Below are 16,388 nucleotides of genomic sequence, written 5' to 3'. Positions count from 1 at the left end.
CTAGGAAATGCCGGTAGCATGAGGTTGTCCAGTCATCAAACATAGATGGCTACAATGAATGGTAACGTGGTAATTGCATAAAGGAGGAACCAAGACAGCCGCGGATGGATAATTACCAGGAACGAATACTTTATAAAAGGAACAAGAAGACGTCTCTTCTATATGGACATGATGCGATTTCCTTCCTATCGCGATTAACTATACAGTTTGCTTTCCACGGTTCTACGCCTTCTGCTCGGCCAATTTCCTCGCTTTCCTCTCCTCGTCCTGGAGGTGCTTCTGCTTATAGTGCTCCACCACATGGTCCAAGTTCACAAGATGACCGGCCTGAATATTCCTGGGAGCGTGAGATTGGAAAGCCCTGAAATAAGAAAGCGTCAGCCAACGTTTCTAGTCCCAATTACGCAGTGGCGAGAAGTGCGCTACTGGTTGACAGAGCCAAGGAAACATACTCAGGGTACGAAACGTCAACGAATCTGTGCTGGTTGGAGGCGTTCTCGAAGAGGTTTCGGTCGAACCCAGCCTGTTCCATAGCCTTGGTGTGCAGGGCATTGGTCTCCTCCCAGTCCTCCTTGCGCGAGAGATACTTATTGATCAGGCTGGAGACGGATGAGTCCTCGCCCTTCTTGGGGGCAAACTGATATAACAAGACACCTCCGAAGAAGGCGGCAACGGTGGCGATGGAGCCTTTCTGCAACGGCGCACCAGAATTCCCCCCCGGTTAGCCAGATTCAATGCCTCGCAATGGAGCGCGGTGCGGGTGGTGCGGGTGCGCCCTTTTCCCCCAGAAAACGTACCCCGAAAGACTCGTTGACCTTGGCGGCCTTGTGGTGGCCATGGGCGTCGGATGCGTAGGTGCGAGCTGTCCGCGGAAGCTGCCGGGCAATCTGGCCTGCCCTCTGTCGTGCGGCGAACATTTTGGCGGACCTAGCGTCGTCAATTGATGCTGGTCGTGGAGGGACGAGCTGGATAGGCGACGGGGCCAAAAGGTGAGGTTGTCTGGTGTTGCAAATCCACTTGTGTTTAGGTAAGCGGGCTCTGGCCAATCAGAGTATCGGCTTACATTTATCCCAATGGGGAGCGTTACACGAAGAGGACTTACACGATATCAACTTTGACAATTTCAGACTTTGCACGGGTGCAATCGGCGATCCAATCCCTGCGGTTGCTTTGACACTACCTTTTCTCACGAGACGTCTTACCAATCTCGGTTTTATTGTTCTCTGTGTACAAGACCATAGAAGGGTATCGCGCCGAGTGGTAAGACGTAGCACAATGTCGCACCAAAACACCAACGATGAACCGAACCTGTATAGAGGCCTCTGGAGAATGCTGTCCCCGGGCAAAGTCCCTCGCCCTCCTGGGACCCTGCAGAGACGGTCCTAGCGAGAAAGCCATGTGCCGGCGCCTAATCGCCAAGAATGCCAACGTGGCAATATCCAAGCGTGGTTGGCCAGAAGCCATGTCTCAAAAAGTAAATACCGATGAGAGACCGATGAGAGCAATGCGTCCGTAAAGTACAACACTGTGGCGGCGAATGGCCTCCTCCTTCTCCGCAACGGTGAGCATGGCTGCATTAACTTGTTTTTCTCACGCCCAATCGGAGAATCCCAAGGAAAGCCTCTTGCCGTCTTGCAGTCGATGAGCAGCCTGCATTTGGCAGCCCATGCAAAATCTCCCTCTAGGCCACCATCCCTAGACTCTGGGAATCTTATACCGAAGAGGGGACTGCTACTGATCCCAGAAGCCCGAAACCTGAACACCATTCGCAACAAGGAAGGGGGGAAAGCCACGATACTCGAATAACTGTGGAGAGAGTTTCGTCCTCCCCTCCTATGAAGGATCATTGCGTTCCTGCATGTGTAACACGACTATTTGTGACGAGCTCGAGACGGAAATTTTGTTTTGGGGTACGGTCCTTGAGCTGGGGAGAACAAAGGGGGAGGCCTCTTGTGGTCAGAAGTCGTGGCCAGCAACTCGGACTGGCTTCGTATAAAACGCCTCTTTCTTTTTTGTTGTATTTTTGCAATCCAACTTTTTGAACACATGTCAGATATGCCGTTTCGGTACCAGCAGCATCGTTGGCCAGTCCCATGACTTGGTTTCTTACCAATGGAAAAGACCATAGCATACTTCACAGCTCACGGCACTAACACGACTTCCAGACCTTGACGCAGGCCAGGGAAACCGAGAGTGCTCATCACAGATCGTGGTGAATACAGCTTCTAAACAAAAGTTAAGAGCCCGTCTTGAAGATATGGTGGAGAATCGGAGTGAACAAAACAAGCGCATGAAAAAACGATCGCCCTTTATGAACTGTGTGAATCATCAGCAAAGGGTTAAAAATGGCTGTGAAAACTGTCACGTCGTTAGTATACAAGACTCTTGCATCAACGCCTTCTTCGACCCTCGGTTCCTCACCATCAAGCACATCAAATACCCTCGCCTCGGAAACAATGGAATTCGCCCAGGTAGTGCAGAACTGCAACAAGTTTCGTTTCAACGAAGAGCAGGACTCGTTATTCCGGTTCTTCGTTTTATACCATGACAAGCCTGTGGGATATATTCTTCCAAGCTTCATCACGGAGATGAACTGGAATATCCGCGGATTTGAAATCGACCTAGACAAGAAAACCGTGCTCCTGAACATGGACCTTGATCCCGGCGAGTCGATCGCAAATGCTTGCGACAAGGCACTCGTGGATTTCTGCGCAAAAAACATCGACAAGATCGACCGGCTCGACCTCTGGCTTCAACAACACCACAGAAACGACGACTCCCCAGAATATCACCCTATCCTCGGGCTTCCACCCCAAATTTCCTGGCTAAAGGTCCCTTCGCCAGTCCGTGGAGTATTCGGAATCGTCACTGCGGGAGCCCATATGACCATGTACACCTTCAAGAGCGGCAACAGCATTCCGCACATCTGGGTCGCCAAGAGGTCGCCACACGTTACTTATGCCGGAAAATACGACCAGCTCGCTGCCGGTGCCATGGCACCCAGCGACGGAAATATCCCGATTAAAACCATGGCCAGGGAGGCTATGGAAGAAGCTGGCTTATTGGTCGACATGGAAACCCGCCAAGTGACGACAAAGCAAGGCGAGCGCTTGGGGAATCTTGATGCCGGCCGTCTGATTTCGTTTTACGACAAGAAGAATAAAATCGCTGGCTCCGAAAGTGGTCAGCTGGAACCGGGGGTCCGCTACACCTTCGAACTTCATGTGCCTCGGTGGTTTGAGCCAAAGCCCTGCGAGCCCGATGCCATTGAAGGCTTCCAGCTTCTTTCGGTTGACGAGGTGAAAAGGTCTTTGAAGGCAGGAGACTGGAAGCCTAATTCTGCACTCGTGATGCTCAGCTTTCTCGAGGAAAGAGGTCTCCTTGGTAATGGAGAAAGGTTAAGTCTGGATGTTTTAAACTCCATCTTGGAGTATGAAACTGTCTAATTCGACAACGTTTAATGCTGAGTATCGGATTTGCTCGTGCATCGAGTGAGCCCTCCAGAGTCCATATCTCTGGCCTAACCCCTGTCTTTGACGGCCATTTCCGGCCACGGATGGATGTTCCTTGAAACGTCACTACTGCTTACGGGGAATTGTTGATTTGCATTTTTGAACTTCTTTTTCTTTGTCTTTTTGTTTTCGGAAGGGCGCTGACACGACGTCAGGATCTTCTTGGATCACTGACGCAAAATATGCTGGGTACTTGCCCAGCTACCCTAAAGGGTTGCTAGACTAGGACAATTGCATTTTGTGCGCTCTGTTTTTTTGCCTATTTACATGTTTAATGGGGCAAAACACTCTGGTAAGCTTCTAAAAAATTCTCATGGGTAAGGAGTTGCATTGCCCGTTGTATAGACTTGTATCTTAATAAAGAATTCGTTATATTTCTGCTGTTACCATTGACCAACATTGACGCTCATGCTTTCGTCACGCGTACTACATTTCAGCTTTCATTAACTTACCTCAAACGCACTCTCGCATCAAGTACTAATAGCTTTGGTAACATTGTCATCCCACCACTGTCCCCAATCGACAATCTTCTTGTTGACTCTGGCATCTTCAGCTGCAAACACCAGCGCATGGCTACGAATGACATCATCAAGAGTACATCTCACAACCTCATTCTGAGCCTTCTCCCCATCCCATCCATGGTTCTTGACCTTGTCGCATGCCAGCACAAACTGTTGTGCAAGACCCGTATCACCGCCGCCGTGTCCAAGATCAGTAACAGTAGGCTCGTATGTCTTAGTCTCTCCTGTGGCAAAGTTCTCCACCACAATCTTCCTCGAGTCGGCGTGTATCTCGCCATGCTCACCGTAGAATGTGCTTACACGTTCGCACTGTCGCTTGGTCTGTGCGGACATATGGAAGGTGACACGCTTGGCAGGGCGTACGGACTCGGGCCAAGTGATGGTGACGAACTGTTCGTCACAGACATTGTTGTCTGTTTCGTAGACGCAGCGGCCATACCATTGGCGTTTGCTGACCTCTTCCTTGGGAGTCGATTCGTCCCAATCTTCGCTGAGGGTCTTGACCATGACCTGGCGGCGCTCTTCGTCCGTCTTGTAGTCCTCAATGTCGTGGACGACGATGTCAACGGGCCACTTGGTGTTTCCGCGCGCCAGCCCAATTCTGTCGCCCAGGTAGATGTTTTTGGCGGAGAACTTGCAACCGGAGTCTCCGAGGGGACATTTCATACAGTTGGTGGCATTTCCGGCCGCGGCAGGCTTGCGGCTCTTTTTAAAGAATTGCACTCCGCCAGTCGAAGTGATGTAGTCGGGGAGGTGTGGCTCTCCTTGGCCAGCTTTAGCCGGAGCTGAGACAAGCCAGAGCAAGAGATCGATGTCGTGACAACTCTTGGTCAGCAGAGATGGTGCAGAGGTCTTGTCATTCCTCCAGTTTCCTCGGACGAAAGAATGAGCAAAGTGCCACCATCCCACGGGTTCCGTGTGGACAACACTATTCACGTCACCAATCACTTGCTCATCGACAAGTAACTTTCGCAACATGAGATTGTGAGGGCTGTACCTTAAGACGTGCCCGATGGAGAAAATCTTGGAGCCTTTCAAGGGCTTGACAGCCTTGTACATTGCCAGGCAGTCGTCCAAGTTGGTCGCCAGCGGCTTCTCACACATGATGTGCAAATCTAGCTCGGCAAGAGCTACGACAACTTCCCTGTGCATATCATCAAGGACACAGACAAAGGCGCCGTCGACGCCCTCGGGGACCTCTTCACCCGCAGCAGCACGCTTTCGGCGGTCCTTTTCGTAGTCGACAAACTCGTTCCAGCTGGTAAAGGACTGCCCTTCTTGGGGGTTGCCGCTGCCCCAGATGTATTTCTGACCAAGGCTCTCTCGCTTGAATTTGATGGGCTCGCAAACTGCAGCCACCACTCCATTGCTGACCTTCTCAATGGCGTCGGCGTAGGCATTACCTCGGGAGCCGGCGCCGATGATGACGAAGCGGGGTGGAGTTTGGGACATCTCAGGTTTCTCGAGAGTTGTGGTCGCCTTGTTGGCAAACTCTGGGTCGACGACGCCAGCCATCATGAGTAATTTGGTGGATGAGGCTGCAAAAGAATTGGGATATATCGGCGCCTTAGAGTATCTTCTATATGCCTGAAGGATGCAAATTCACGCCGCAAATGGAGTATTTGATGCCGAAGGTGGCTCAGATCGGCTTGGGCTCTCGTAAACAATGATGATGGGGTGCAAGAAGCTGCTTCATATATGTATGTGGTTGGAACAAAGATCCACCAGGCCTCCGGCAACGGAAATGGAGAGGATACAATGTGCAGGCTGATAAACCTAAAAATACCACGAAAAACAAGGTGACGATGTTAGTTCAAGGTGGGAGCTTGTTTCCCGAACAGGGAGGGTGGGGTATTGGTTGGCAACGTGGGCAACAACACTTGCGGAGACTGCCAATCACAGGTAAGCTATTGAGAATCAGTGGACTTGAGGACACCCCACGCAACGTTTCAGCACTATGCGGCCCTATCTGGGGCGTTTCGGGGACGAAGCGGGCCAATAGAAGGTGACTGACGGGACAGATAGGGCACCCTTTGCGCTGAACCTCCACATGTCACCACGAACTATCAACCATCACCATGTACAAATTGAGGGGTCACATTGTCTCCCTCCAAAGAAGACCACAACGGACCACATTCATCTCCACGAAGTACGCTCGCCCCGTTCGTTACTCATACTTGGCGTTCACCAAATAACTTTTAGCAGTTTTGGCCGGCGCGAGTTTCCTACTTGGGAAAGAACAGCTTCCGTCTGCCAAACCTCGAGAGACAAGCCAGCATCAGACACCAGATTTCCTGTTAGTGAACACCAGAGAACTGTTCAATTAGTATTGTACTCCGTAATACACATTCGACATACTGCTATCACTATCGGCCCACTTCCACAAAGCTGGACAAGCTCTGCCCAAAAGTGGATCACCTTCACACATTGTAGAATTTGTTTGGATACATAGAACTTCAGCATCTATCCCCTCCGCTACCAACAGCAAGCTTAAGTAGGAGGCTTCGCCCCTGGATTCATCCATTGCTGACAGGTCAAGCTAGTCAGCTGCTTCATGGTGGCTTCGTATAGCGCTTTATTGGCCGATATTTTCCGCTCCAACAAAAGCTTGGCTGCTCTGTGCAAGGGCGACAGGCAACCTTCGACAGACGGCCATGGCACCCGGAGCCGGTGATGCCCCGCCTTCGGGTGTAACGACGGATGATCCCCTTGTCTGGATCGATTGCGAGGTAAAGTTTTCCGATCTTGTCTTGATTTGGGGCCACGAAGCTTGCTCGCAGACTTGCGGCAAGGGGGCGGCAACCCTACCGGCTACATGTCGGTGTAGCTCAGCCCGAACCTTGTAGTACTCACATGGTCATGATTCTAGATGACAGGGCTGAACCCTGATACGGAGGAGATCATGGAGATATATTGCATCATCACAACGGGCAATCTAGAAATAATAGATCAAGAAGGGTACCACGCAGTCATTCACTGTCCAGCCTCCCGATTGGACCAGATGGATGAATGGTGTACTCAAACACACGGCAACTCTGGTTTAACCGCCGCCGTCCTGGCATCGTCGACCACACCCGAGCAAGCTGCCGAGGGGCTGTACAATTACATCACGAGATTTATACCCGAGAAGCGCAAAGCCCTACTGGCCGGGAATAGCGTCCATGCAGATAGGGCGTTTCTGCGAAGGGAGCCTTATGCCAAGGTCATTGATCACTTGCACTACCGCATCTTGGACATAAGTGCCATCAAGGAGGCTGGCAGAAGATGGTGTTCGCGGGAGATTATGGCTCAAGCACCGGCCAAGAAGGGAAGGCACCTGGCTAGAGATGATATTCTAGAGAGTATCGAAGAGGCCAGGTATTATCGGCAGGCAATTTTTCAGCGACTGCCGTAAAAGTGGCTGGGGGGCTGATGTGATTTTGTGTTGCGGTGTGACTGGGTGTTTTTTGCTTGTTTCACACCGTCCGACGATCCATTAAGATAACATTGGGTAGACCGCTGATTATGAGCCTGAATTCATCTACTGTCGTCAACGGGCCCATCTAACTTACTGCCCCGTACGTGATCCCGTTGAATCCCTTCACGTACAACAATATGAACCAGTGTCACCTATTTAACGTAAATTTCCTCATACTAATATCCCAACATCCCAATGAAAGAGAAATACCGCCACCGCCACGTTGAGCACTGCATTTCAATAGTGTCCACACTCTACACATTGGCCGTTTAGGTCAACCGTTAACTCAGCCTGAACAGCTCGACCCATGCATACTGCAAAATCCCGCCAATATCCACACTGTATAATAAACCCTGGTGAGCAGCCAATCCCACAGTGTCGATTTGACACATCGACCTACCCTTGGTGAAAACAGCCCCTCCAACAATCCATGATATCCCCACTACGTCAACCAAGCTCCAAAGAGCTTCCCCTCCCCCTCTCGATCTCCTGTCTCCAAACGGCTTGAGCTCCTCGAATCCCCTGTTGGCCATTCTAGCCAATTCTTCTTCTTCTCTATTTTTGCTCACCCTCCAAAATAAAAGCCGTCTCTGAGACATAGCCATAATGGATATCAAGACTGTCGAGTTTGAGCCCTTCCAGGACCAGAAGCCTGGCACGTAAGTTCCCCTGTTGCTGGCTCTGGCAGGCCCCTCATCACATGAGGTGCCACAGCTCGGAAAGCTTCCAAAACTAACACAATTGATACCCAGGTCCGGTCTTCGTAAGAAGGTGACTGTTTTCCAGAAGCCTCATTACAGCGAGGCCTTCGTTGCGAGTATTTTGTTGTCGATCCCTGAAGGAGTGAAAGGTTGGTTCGAATTTGGCGCATTGAAGCACACACGGCCTTGCCAAGCCCCTGCAAGCTCCCCCAAGCTAATATCCGTGCTTGCCAGACTCATTCCTCGTCATCGGCGGTGATGGTCGATACTGGAACCCCGAAGTGATTCAATTAATTGCCAAAATCAGCGCTGCCTACGGCGTCAAGAAGCTTCTAATCGGACAAAACGGTATTCTGTCGACGCCCGCGGCGAGCCATGTCATTCGACTCCGGAAGGCCACTGGTGGTATCTTGCTCACCGCTAGCCACAACCCAGGCGGTATACTTGTTCCCTCCTCTGAAACATACAACACACTGCGTTGGTTAGAGGCTGACCTCTCCTGGTGATTTCGTTCCAGGCCCCAAAAACGACTTCGGCATCAAGTACAACCTTGCCAACGGCGGCCCTGCCCCCGAGTCCGTAACAAACAAGATCTACGAAACCTCCAAGACCCTCACTTCATACAAGTTAGCTTCCATCCCTGACATCGACATCTCCACCATTGGCACACACACCTATGGTTCTCTCGAGGTCGAAATCATCGACAGCACCGCCGACTATGTCACCATGCTCAAGGACATCTTCGACTTCCCCACTATCAAGAAATTCTTCAGCTCCCACCCCGACTTCAAAGTGCTCTTCGATGGCCTCAGCGGCGTCACTGGGCCCTATGGAAAGGCCATCTTCGAAAAGGAGCTCGGCCTCAGTGGCGCTACGCAAAACTGCGAGCCCAGCCCCGACTTTAACGGCGGCCATCCAGACCCCAACCTCACCTACGCCCACTCCCTCGTCGAGGTCGTCGATAAGAACAACATCCCCTTTGGCGCTGCCTCAGATGGCGACGGGGACCGCAACATGATCTACGGCGCCAACGCCTTCGTTTCTCCCGGTGATTCGCTCGCCATCATCGCCCACCACGCCAAGTTAATTCCTTATTTTCAGAAGAATGGCGTCAACGGCCTTGCTCGCTCCATGCCCACTTCTGGCGCCGTCGACCGCGTAGCTCAAGCCCAGAAACTAGATTGCTACGAGGTCCCCACCGGCTGGAAGTTCTTCTGTGCCCTATTTGACGCCAAGAAGCTATCTATTTGCGGCGAGGAGAGTTTTGGAACTGGCAGTGACCATATCCGTGAGAAGGATGGCCTCTGGGCTATTGTCGCTTGGCTCAACATCATTGCTGGCATTGGTGTTCAAAACCCTGGAGTCACACCCTCTATCAAGCAGATCCAGAAGGATTTCTGGACCCAGTATGGCCGTACATTCTTCACTCGTTATGACTACGAGGATGTCGATTCAGATGGTGCCAACAAGGTTGTCGGTGTATTGAAGGATCTGGTTGCTGACCCTAAGTTTGTCGGTAGCAAGATTGGAGGCAAGTTCACAACCCACCCCCTCATGCAGAAAGATGTCCTGACGAATTTGGTTGTTGTTTTACAGAGCGCACCGTCACAAAGGCAGGCAACTTCTCCTACACCGACCTCGATGGTTCCGTGTCCTCCAACCAAGGCCTCTACGCATGCTTCTCCTCTGGCAGCCGTATCGTCGTACGTCTCTCTGGAACAGGCTCTTCCGGCGCCACTATCCGTTTGTACATTGAGCAGCACAGCAGTGACCCGTCAACATATGACATGGATGCCCAGGATTTCCTCAAGGCCGAAGTCAAGTTCGCTACGGAATTGCTCAAGTTCAAGGAGCATGTTGGCCGTGATGAGCCTGATGTCAAGACCTAAATGGCACTTCAAAGCGTTTTTATTCCTTTGTGCTCAGAATTACATGAGAGATTTGAGATAAGACGTTAATTATGAGTGTTATGTTTCATGACATCCTGCTCACATGTGATGACAGATGATTGCATTCTAGCGTTTGCCAAGAAAATACCAAAAAATATAGTTATAATATAGCTTAAAATGAAATAAAAAGTGAGAGAAGATAGTCGTCCCGCTCGCTATGCTTGCAAACTTGTTTTGTTCATCAGGAAAGTCAACTTGGTATCAAATGCGGGCAAAAAGAGAGAAGAAATACATGGGGATGGAGAACATGCTCTCCCTGTTCCAATAACGCCAAAGTAGGACCTTAAATTCAATCTTTTTGGGTTCCGGGCTCCAGGCATTATCGTTTCATTTTTATTTTATCATTATTTCATCATCATTTCAGTCGTGAGGTTCTCAGTACGTAAAAGAGGTTTTCAAAGCGCTCAGCTTCTAAAGGAGTATCAGCGAGGAGTCAAATGCTGCGACACGAGTTCTCCAAGATGATTGTGATTACAAGTAAGACGTACCACGATCGCTAACAAAGTTGATTTGAAACTCGCCAGTTGGTCCTTTGCGTTGGTTATGTTCTCGATAATTCTTGCAGAATACAAAGAGTCGAATATCTGATAGCCAGACTTTGCGACGAGAGGCGCTTCGCCTAATCCAGTTTGTGCATCTGGCTTGTTCGGTTACTGAGCTTCATGTTAATATAATGTGGTATTTGTGATGTCAATAACCGCCATCAATGGGCATATTACCAAATGCAGTCCAGACAGGACATTGGCGCAGTTCACCGTCCAAAACTGCTGCGTGAAGTCGAAGACCACCCGTGGCATCATCTTGATATACCATCAGGGAATGGTGGAAGCTATCGTCAAATATATCTCTTTCGGAATTGGTTAGTGTACTTCCGTGTCGAGAAAGGGAATGCTCAAGGCCCATACGCTTGGAAGAGCTCCTTCTCCTTGCCCAATGCCAGCTCCTTGGGGCCGCATTGGAGGGTGCGAAGGTTCCTTGCCTTAAGGGATACGAAGGTGCAATACATGAGGACTATATCTGTAGCCGCAGTTAGCAATGTGTTTTGCAGAATGCTCGGTAATACGGTTGATACTGGCAGACTATACCAAGCCATACCTTCCCATGCATTGAAACATAATTTGGCCCAAATCTTGGAGTTATTGGCATTCATACTCCAACGACGAAATCGCAATGAGTTGCCGCATCTCTTGATGCATAGTTCGTGGACACCGCGCAGTGAAAACCAAGGCTTCTCATCTTTGAACATTCGGAGGAGTAGATATGCACAGTCGTCTTGAGAGTTCAAGAACACAGTAAGCGATACTTTATCACCATCGAAAGACCTGTTGGAGTTAGCCAAATGGATTGACGGTGTAAACACATATGCTTGACTGAGATGGAGGGGAGTTTACTGTCGCAAGAGAACTTTCGAATACATGGGGATGTCGTAGTGACCTAGTTCATGATGTGGTCCCAAAGATATGGTCCTAACCCTCTAATTTAGAACACAATGCCAGCTTGGCAACTGATGTCTCTTGCTGCACTTACTGTGCCGTATTTTTCATTGGCGTCCGCGGCCAGGGGGAAGAGAAGATATGTTCAGCCCAGTGGGTTATCTGATATAATGGTCAGCGTAACTTGGATGTGTACTATCAATACTGGCCAAACCAACCGGGTCCAGTCGATATGGGGGATATCCTGTATGGAGAACAAGCGGACCTGCTTGAAGTACACACGGCGGGCCTGAACTAAGGTTAGAACGATATCGGGCATTGATTCAAAGCAGGGCTATCCAAGTTTGTCTTGACCTACCAATTCCTCTGACTTCTCGTAAACGGAGTATTCGACGCTCGAGGCTTTTAACCTTGTATTTTGAAGAGGGGGTTCTGATTACGTTGTTAGGACTGATTTTAACCAGCGCCGCCACACGTAAAGATGAAAAGTCAACCTTCTAAGAAAATTCCGTAGAAGCGTAGCGTATTCATAATAGATTTTGAATCTTTCTGGCAGCGACAGGCCATTGACTTCATCCTTCATGCAGTGGTACATATTCCGCCATCGATTTTCCTTTGACAGCGAACACCGATCGTAATGGGTCTTGATATCTCTCAAGGACTTGGACAGGCAGGGTAACACAATGTTCAGGGGGTCCAGCACATATGCCAGACAGTCTCGGTTCACCTGAGCAATGTCGGCTAATTCGCGAAGGCGACGAGCAACGCTCGCAATCTCCTTGACGGTATCGGCCAGATAGGAATTGCTGGGTTCGTTCAATGCGATACGCAAGCCCTCCAACTTGAGAGCAATGTCATCAGATCGGTATGCCTCCAAATAGCACCCCTTCAGCAAGATGACGTCGTCGGTCTCGGGCATGTCCATTTTCCAAACTTTGGATTAGCGGACATGGAGCGGCTCTCCTCAGTTACACTCTGGCAAAGCCAAAGGGCCTTGTTTCTCATCACTGGGGACTCGCCTGGAAAAGGGTCAACCGATGCTCTGTAACTAAAATGCCATCCTAGAGGATGTTAGAAATTCAATGACGAGTGCGTATTTGATCTTGAAGCGTTTTGTTGTGCCCATGGCCGTGGTTGGGCACGGATCCCGTATTATTATACAATGGCGGCGGAGTTGGGGGGCAAGAGCAAATGGAAACGGGGATATTGATTTGTTATAGGCCCTTTCCCGAACGACTGGCCATTGGAAAACGAGGGAGACGGACTGGAATTGGGCCTCTATCACGGTGCACAATGCATTTTCAAGTTGGTCCACGGCGACACCAAGTATGTCGGGAGCCGGGGAGGGAAAAGCAAGTGTCGACGGTCTGGGGAAGGAACTGGGCAGGTTTCCACCCCCGACTTCCCGCTGCACCATTTGGCAAGAGCCGCATGGCCACCGGAGGGCATCCTGACTGCTTGGCCGCTTTGGTAGTCCGGCACGATGGACTGAGGACCGCCAGACTCGACTGATCAGACAATTTTTTTTTTCTTTTTCTTCCCTCTTTCTTGTTCCCGGTGGCGTGGGGTTTCATTCGTCGAATAGGACACGACACGGCAGCATGGCGCACAGAGGCACAGGTCCTCATGGATTAATCCCCCATACGCTATGTGCCAAACAGTGAACACGTACCATCTGGCTTTGGACTGGAGGGACTGGCACAGCTGTCGACGCTGGCTTTTCCTGCAGAAGATTGTGACTGGTGCCAAGTCAGAGGCGTGGTGATGATAATCATTCGATCAGTCTCGCGTGTAAACGCCATACACATTCGTCCGACGACCACCAACGGAGAGCAGCAAGGCCACTGGACGTTCTGCACAACAACCAAATCCCTTCGTTGAACAAGACAATGTGCCATCATAGATAAGATTCCTTTGCAAGTTTCAGCCATATCAGCAATGAACAACCCTACCGAGTCCGTGAGAACTAGAGACCCCGCCCTTCCTCCGTTCCCAAACACCCCCCGACTATCGCGATGCTATACTCCACTTCGCATCAGCATCAGCACCGGCGTCAGCATCAGCACCCGTGGTTTGTGAGTGCGAGTGTCCGTAAGACTGCGTGCCTTTACATGCCTCTACACCGATAATGCCAGCCATGGCAATGGCACCCAGTAGCCAGACTGGGGCCGCAACTGTCAAGTGCGAAATGCAGTCGGAGCCGAGTGTTCGACTCCAACTGCTCACAGACTGCCACGAAAGCAAGCCAGCCATGTCGGGACCCAGCCAAACTTGTGCTTTATGCATGACAGTTGGACAGGCTAGACTGGACCGGCACTTGCAGCATGCATGGTCAACTGGTCGGTTCTGCGAAATAGTCGACTGCTGCTTTGGGCCCGCAAATGACGCTTCCCTGGTGGCAGCCGTGGTCAATGATGGTCAATGATGGCGATGAGGCGGCTCTCGACTGCAAGATTGATCGGTATCCGAGGCAGATTGAAGCCGGCCTGTGTGAACAAGCATTGTCGAAACACCTGGGCAGTATCGCGAGGCCATCCGCCCGCCATATATCACAAGCTATCGCCGCTCTAGCTGTCTCTCCCTCATCCAGTCGAGAACCACCAGTATTAGCAATTGGGTAGGGCACTCCCTCACGCAGTCAGGCATACATGAGCACACCAAACTCAAACACGTCGACTGTTGCATGCGTTACGTGACAGGTGCACAGAGTACTCTTATATTCGTACAAGATTTATCATTGCGTGGCCTCATAGACATTAAATATGATCATGATCAGAGACTCACGCCGACACGTAAAGCCTGCGACGTAATTTCGCCTTCTTTGATGATCACAAAATTGAGACCCAGTTCCATTTAGTTTCCCCGAAAAACAAAAAGAGCGCGCGGTCCATCCGGCGCATCATACAACACCGCCCAGCCCAAAATACAAGGAAAAAGAAGGTTTGCCAAAGGACGGGACTAGAGTACAATGATACGTCTTGACTCAACCCCAGCCGTCATTATGTTGCTTAGTTAGAGTCATCCTCGGCCTGTAGAGGAAATTAGTAAAAACCCCGACATGCTTCTTTACGAGAAAAGGAAAGTCTTACCTGGAAAGCGGCCTTCTCGTCCTCATACCGTTTCTTGTCGGCAGCAGCCTTGGCTTCGTAAGGAGCACGCTGCTTGTCGTTCAAGGCCTTCCAGCGCTCACCAAGAACCTTGCCAACCTGGCCGAAGGTGATGTTGGGGTTCTCAGCACGGACGTTCTCGCGCTGCTCATTGGCGAAGAACATGTAAGCAGAGAGACCACGCTTGGGGCCGCGCTCTAGTACTGGTCAGCCGTGTTGTAGATCATGCATAAAAAATGAGACTTACTCTTCTTGCCATCGTCCTTCTTGCCGCGCTTAACCTTAGGCATTTTGAAAGTTTTTGACTGAAGCGGTGTTAGTGATGAAAATCAGGTTTGGTGAAACTTGATGCGTGCATCCAATGGTCAGGTGTGTGGACGTTGTCAAGTGTCACGCAGTGGCCAAATGGAGCCGGGTAAGCAATCCTTGAACGGGCGCGATGAGACGGGCAGAAAGGAAGTGTTGGTGGAGAGGAAGCGCGTGTAAGTGATGGGGATTGACTGTGAGTCCGAGGTGAGGCGCAAAGCCAATTGCGCAATCACCACGGCTCGAGATGAGCCATTTCCGAGAGGAAAAGTGTCGCAAAAAGCTGGATTGACCTACCTGAACGCCGCTTGTGTGAAAATGAGAGAATGGTGTTGACTGGATTGTCTAATTCTCAAGGTCGCTGGTCAGCCCTATTGATGGATCCAACGTTGGGGTATATGCGTTGTGAGTGTTGAAGGATGAAAGCCAAGGACTCAAACAAAGCACCACGATGCAGAGGTGCACAGGGCTCTGGAGGCGAAATTGGAACCGCAACAGATGCAAAAATGCAATCCGAGGCGCGGCAGAACAAGTGCCAAAATGCGCGGCAGCAAAACGATGCTCGTGATGCGAGTGACCTGGGGTTGGCGGCGATGCAGGGCAATAGCGAGGTACTCACCAAAGGTCGCGTTGTGTTTTGTGAGGAAGACGCGCGAGGAGATTGTATGGGAGAATTTGGGTGGGAGATTTGTATGGGAGAGGAAGAGGGGAGAGAGAGCCTTTTTACTATGGGCGGGCCCGGCGGGCAGAGGGCGAGTGATTGTGTGGGCGCGACCGTGTGTGTGTTGAAAGTGGTCAATGTGGGAAGCGTGGGTGCGTGTGTGTGCGTGTGTGGAGGAACGCGGCTGGCCACACACATGCTCGAGTGGACATTGACTGACTTGACACAGAGTCCAGAGTCGAGGTGAGTCCCCGTCTCGCAGTCCTCGTCCGCAGTTCCATAGTCCACAGCCCTCACTCCTGAGTCCTCACTCCCCCAGTCAACCAAGTCCGTCCAGCTTGCCGGCCAAGCACACTTCAACAATATTGCGCACTTGCGCACTTGCACCCTGCCAACCTGCCCAGCTAGCATTTGGACCCGGCTCAACATTTGGACCACCAGCCCATCCGCCTGAGCAAACACCCAGTACCAGGCCACAGCTACCCGCCAGCCCGCTCCTGAACCTGCCTGCTTGCCCAGGTGCGTACGGAGTACACACCTCGACATTCTACAGTCGACACACTCGACACCACGTCGAGTACTAAGTACTCTGTACATTGGTGCAGAAGGCCCATGGACTGCAAGTGTCGCAGGTGAACTCCATACTTTAAGTACGCACTCCCCTCCTCAGCTACATGCGTATGTACATTTTCCTAGGGGTAAAGTACTCAAGTACTGCGTTTTATGACTTCTGAAGCGAGC

General features: G+C 50.9%; 8 protein-coding genes across 8 annotated transcripts; 3 read left to right on the top strand and 5 right to left on the bottom strand.

Moving 5' to 3' along the window:
- Positions 1-222: 222 nt before the first annotated feature.
- MAA_04304 (NADH-ubiquinone oxidoreductase 17.8 kDa subunit) lies at positions 223-917 on the bottom strand (the record flags this gene model as incomplete). Its single annotated transcript, XM_007822302.1, has 3 exons — positions 223-361; positions 453-691; positions 798-917. 3 exons carry the CDS (start codon positions 915-917, stop codon positions 223-225), a joined length of 498 nt encoding a protein of 165 aa, XP_007820493.1.
- Positions 918-2,345: 1,428 nt separating this feature from the next.
- MAA_04305 (NUDIX hydrolase domain protein) lies at positions 2,346-3,446 on the top strand (the record flags this gene model as incomplete). Its single annotated transcript, XM_007822303.1, has 1 exon — positions 2,346-3,446. One exon carries the CDS (start codon positions 2,346-2,348, stop codon positions 3,444-3,446), a length of 1,101 nt encoding a protein of 366 aa, XP_007820494.1.
- Positions 3,447-3,982: 536 nt separating this feature from the next.
- Positions 3,983-5,548, bottom strand: MAA_04306 (oxidoreductase; the record flags this gene model as incomplete). The annotated part of the gene is made up of 1 exon (XM_007822304.1): positions 3,983-5,548. The coding sequence occupies one exon, from the start codon at positions 5,546-5,548 to the stop codon at positions 3,983-3,985; it is 1,566 nt and encodes a 521-aa protein (XP_007820495.1).
- Positions 5,549-6,687: 1,139 nt separating this feature from the next.
- On the top strand, positions 6,688-7,579 carry MAA_04307 (Ribonuclease H-like protein; the record flags this gene model as incomplete). The annotated part of the gene is made up of 3 exons (XM_007822305.1): positions 6,688-6,850; positions 6,910-7,390; positions 7,528-7,579. 3 exons carry the CDS (start codon positions 6,688-6,690, stop codon positions 7,577-7,579), a joined length of 696 nt encoding a protein of 231 aa, XP_007820496.1.
- A 517-nt stretch (positions 7,580-8,096) lies between these two features.
- MAA_04308 (phosphoglucomutase 2) lies at positions 8,097-10,080 on the top strand (the record flags this gene model as incomplete). Its single annotated transcript, XM_007822306.1, has 5 exons — positions 8,097-8,149; positions 8,243-8,340; positions 8,426-8,629; positions 8,709-9,707; positions 9,788-10,080. 5 exons carry the CDS (start codon positions 8,097-8,099, stop codon positions 10,078-10,080), a joined length of 1,647 nt encoding a protein of 548 aa, XP_007820497.1.
- A 750-nt stretch (positions 10,081-10,830) lies between these two features.
- MAA_04309 (uncharacterized protein) lies at positions 10,831-12,498 on the bottom strand (the record flags this gene model as incomplete). The annotated part of the gene is made up of 6 exons (XM_007822307.2): positions 10,831-10,987; positions 11,046-11,157; positions 11,236-11,462; positions 11,668-11,735; positions 11,932-11,983; positions 12,068-12,498. The coding sequence occupies 6 exons, from the start codon at positions 12,496-12,498 to the stop codon at positions 10,831-10,833; spliced, it is 1,047 nt and encodes a 348-aa protein (XP_007820498.2).
- Positions 12,499-13,580: 1,082 nt separating this feature from the next.
- On the bottom strand, positions 13,581-13,826 carry MAA_11212 (P450 monooxygenase; the record flags this gene model as incomplete). Its single annotated transcript, XM_011413192.1, has 1 exon — positions 13,581-13,826. The coding sequence occupies one exon, from the start codon at positions 13,824-13,826 to the stop codon at positions 13,581-13,583; it is 246 nt and encodes an 81-aa protein (XP_011411494.1).
- Positions 13,827-14,581: 755 nt separating this feature from the next.
- On the bottom strand, positions 14,582-14,970 carry MAA_04310 (nucleosome binding protein; the record flags this gene model as incomplete). The annotated part of the gene is made up of 3 exons (XM_007822308.1): positions 14,582-14,602; positions 14,663-14,877; positions 14,928-14,970. 3 exons carry the CDS (start codon positions 14,968-14,970, stop codon positions 14,582-14,584), a joined length of 279 nt encoding a protein of 92 aa, XP_007820499.1.
- Positions 14,971-16,388: the final 1,418 nt, after the last annotated feature.

Source organism: Metarhizium robertsii, assembly GCF_000187425.2.
Source record: "Metarhizium robertsii ARSEF 23 chromosome Unknown MAA_Scf_5, whole genome shotgun sequence".
Classification (NCBI taxonomy): domain Eukaryota; kingdom Fungi; phylum Ascomycota; class Sordariomycetes; order Hypocreales; family Clavicipitaceae; genus Metarhizium; species Metarhizium robertsii.
Note: the sequence above shows the minus strand (reverse complement) of the source record. Positions and strands in the feature narration are given on the sequence as shown.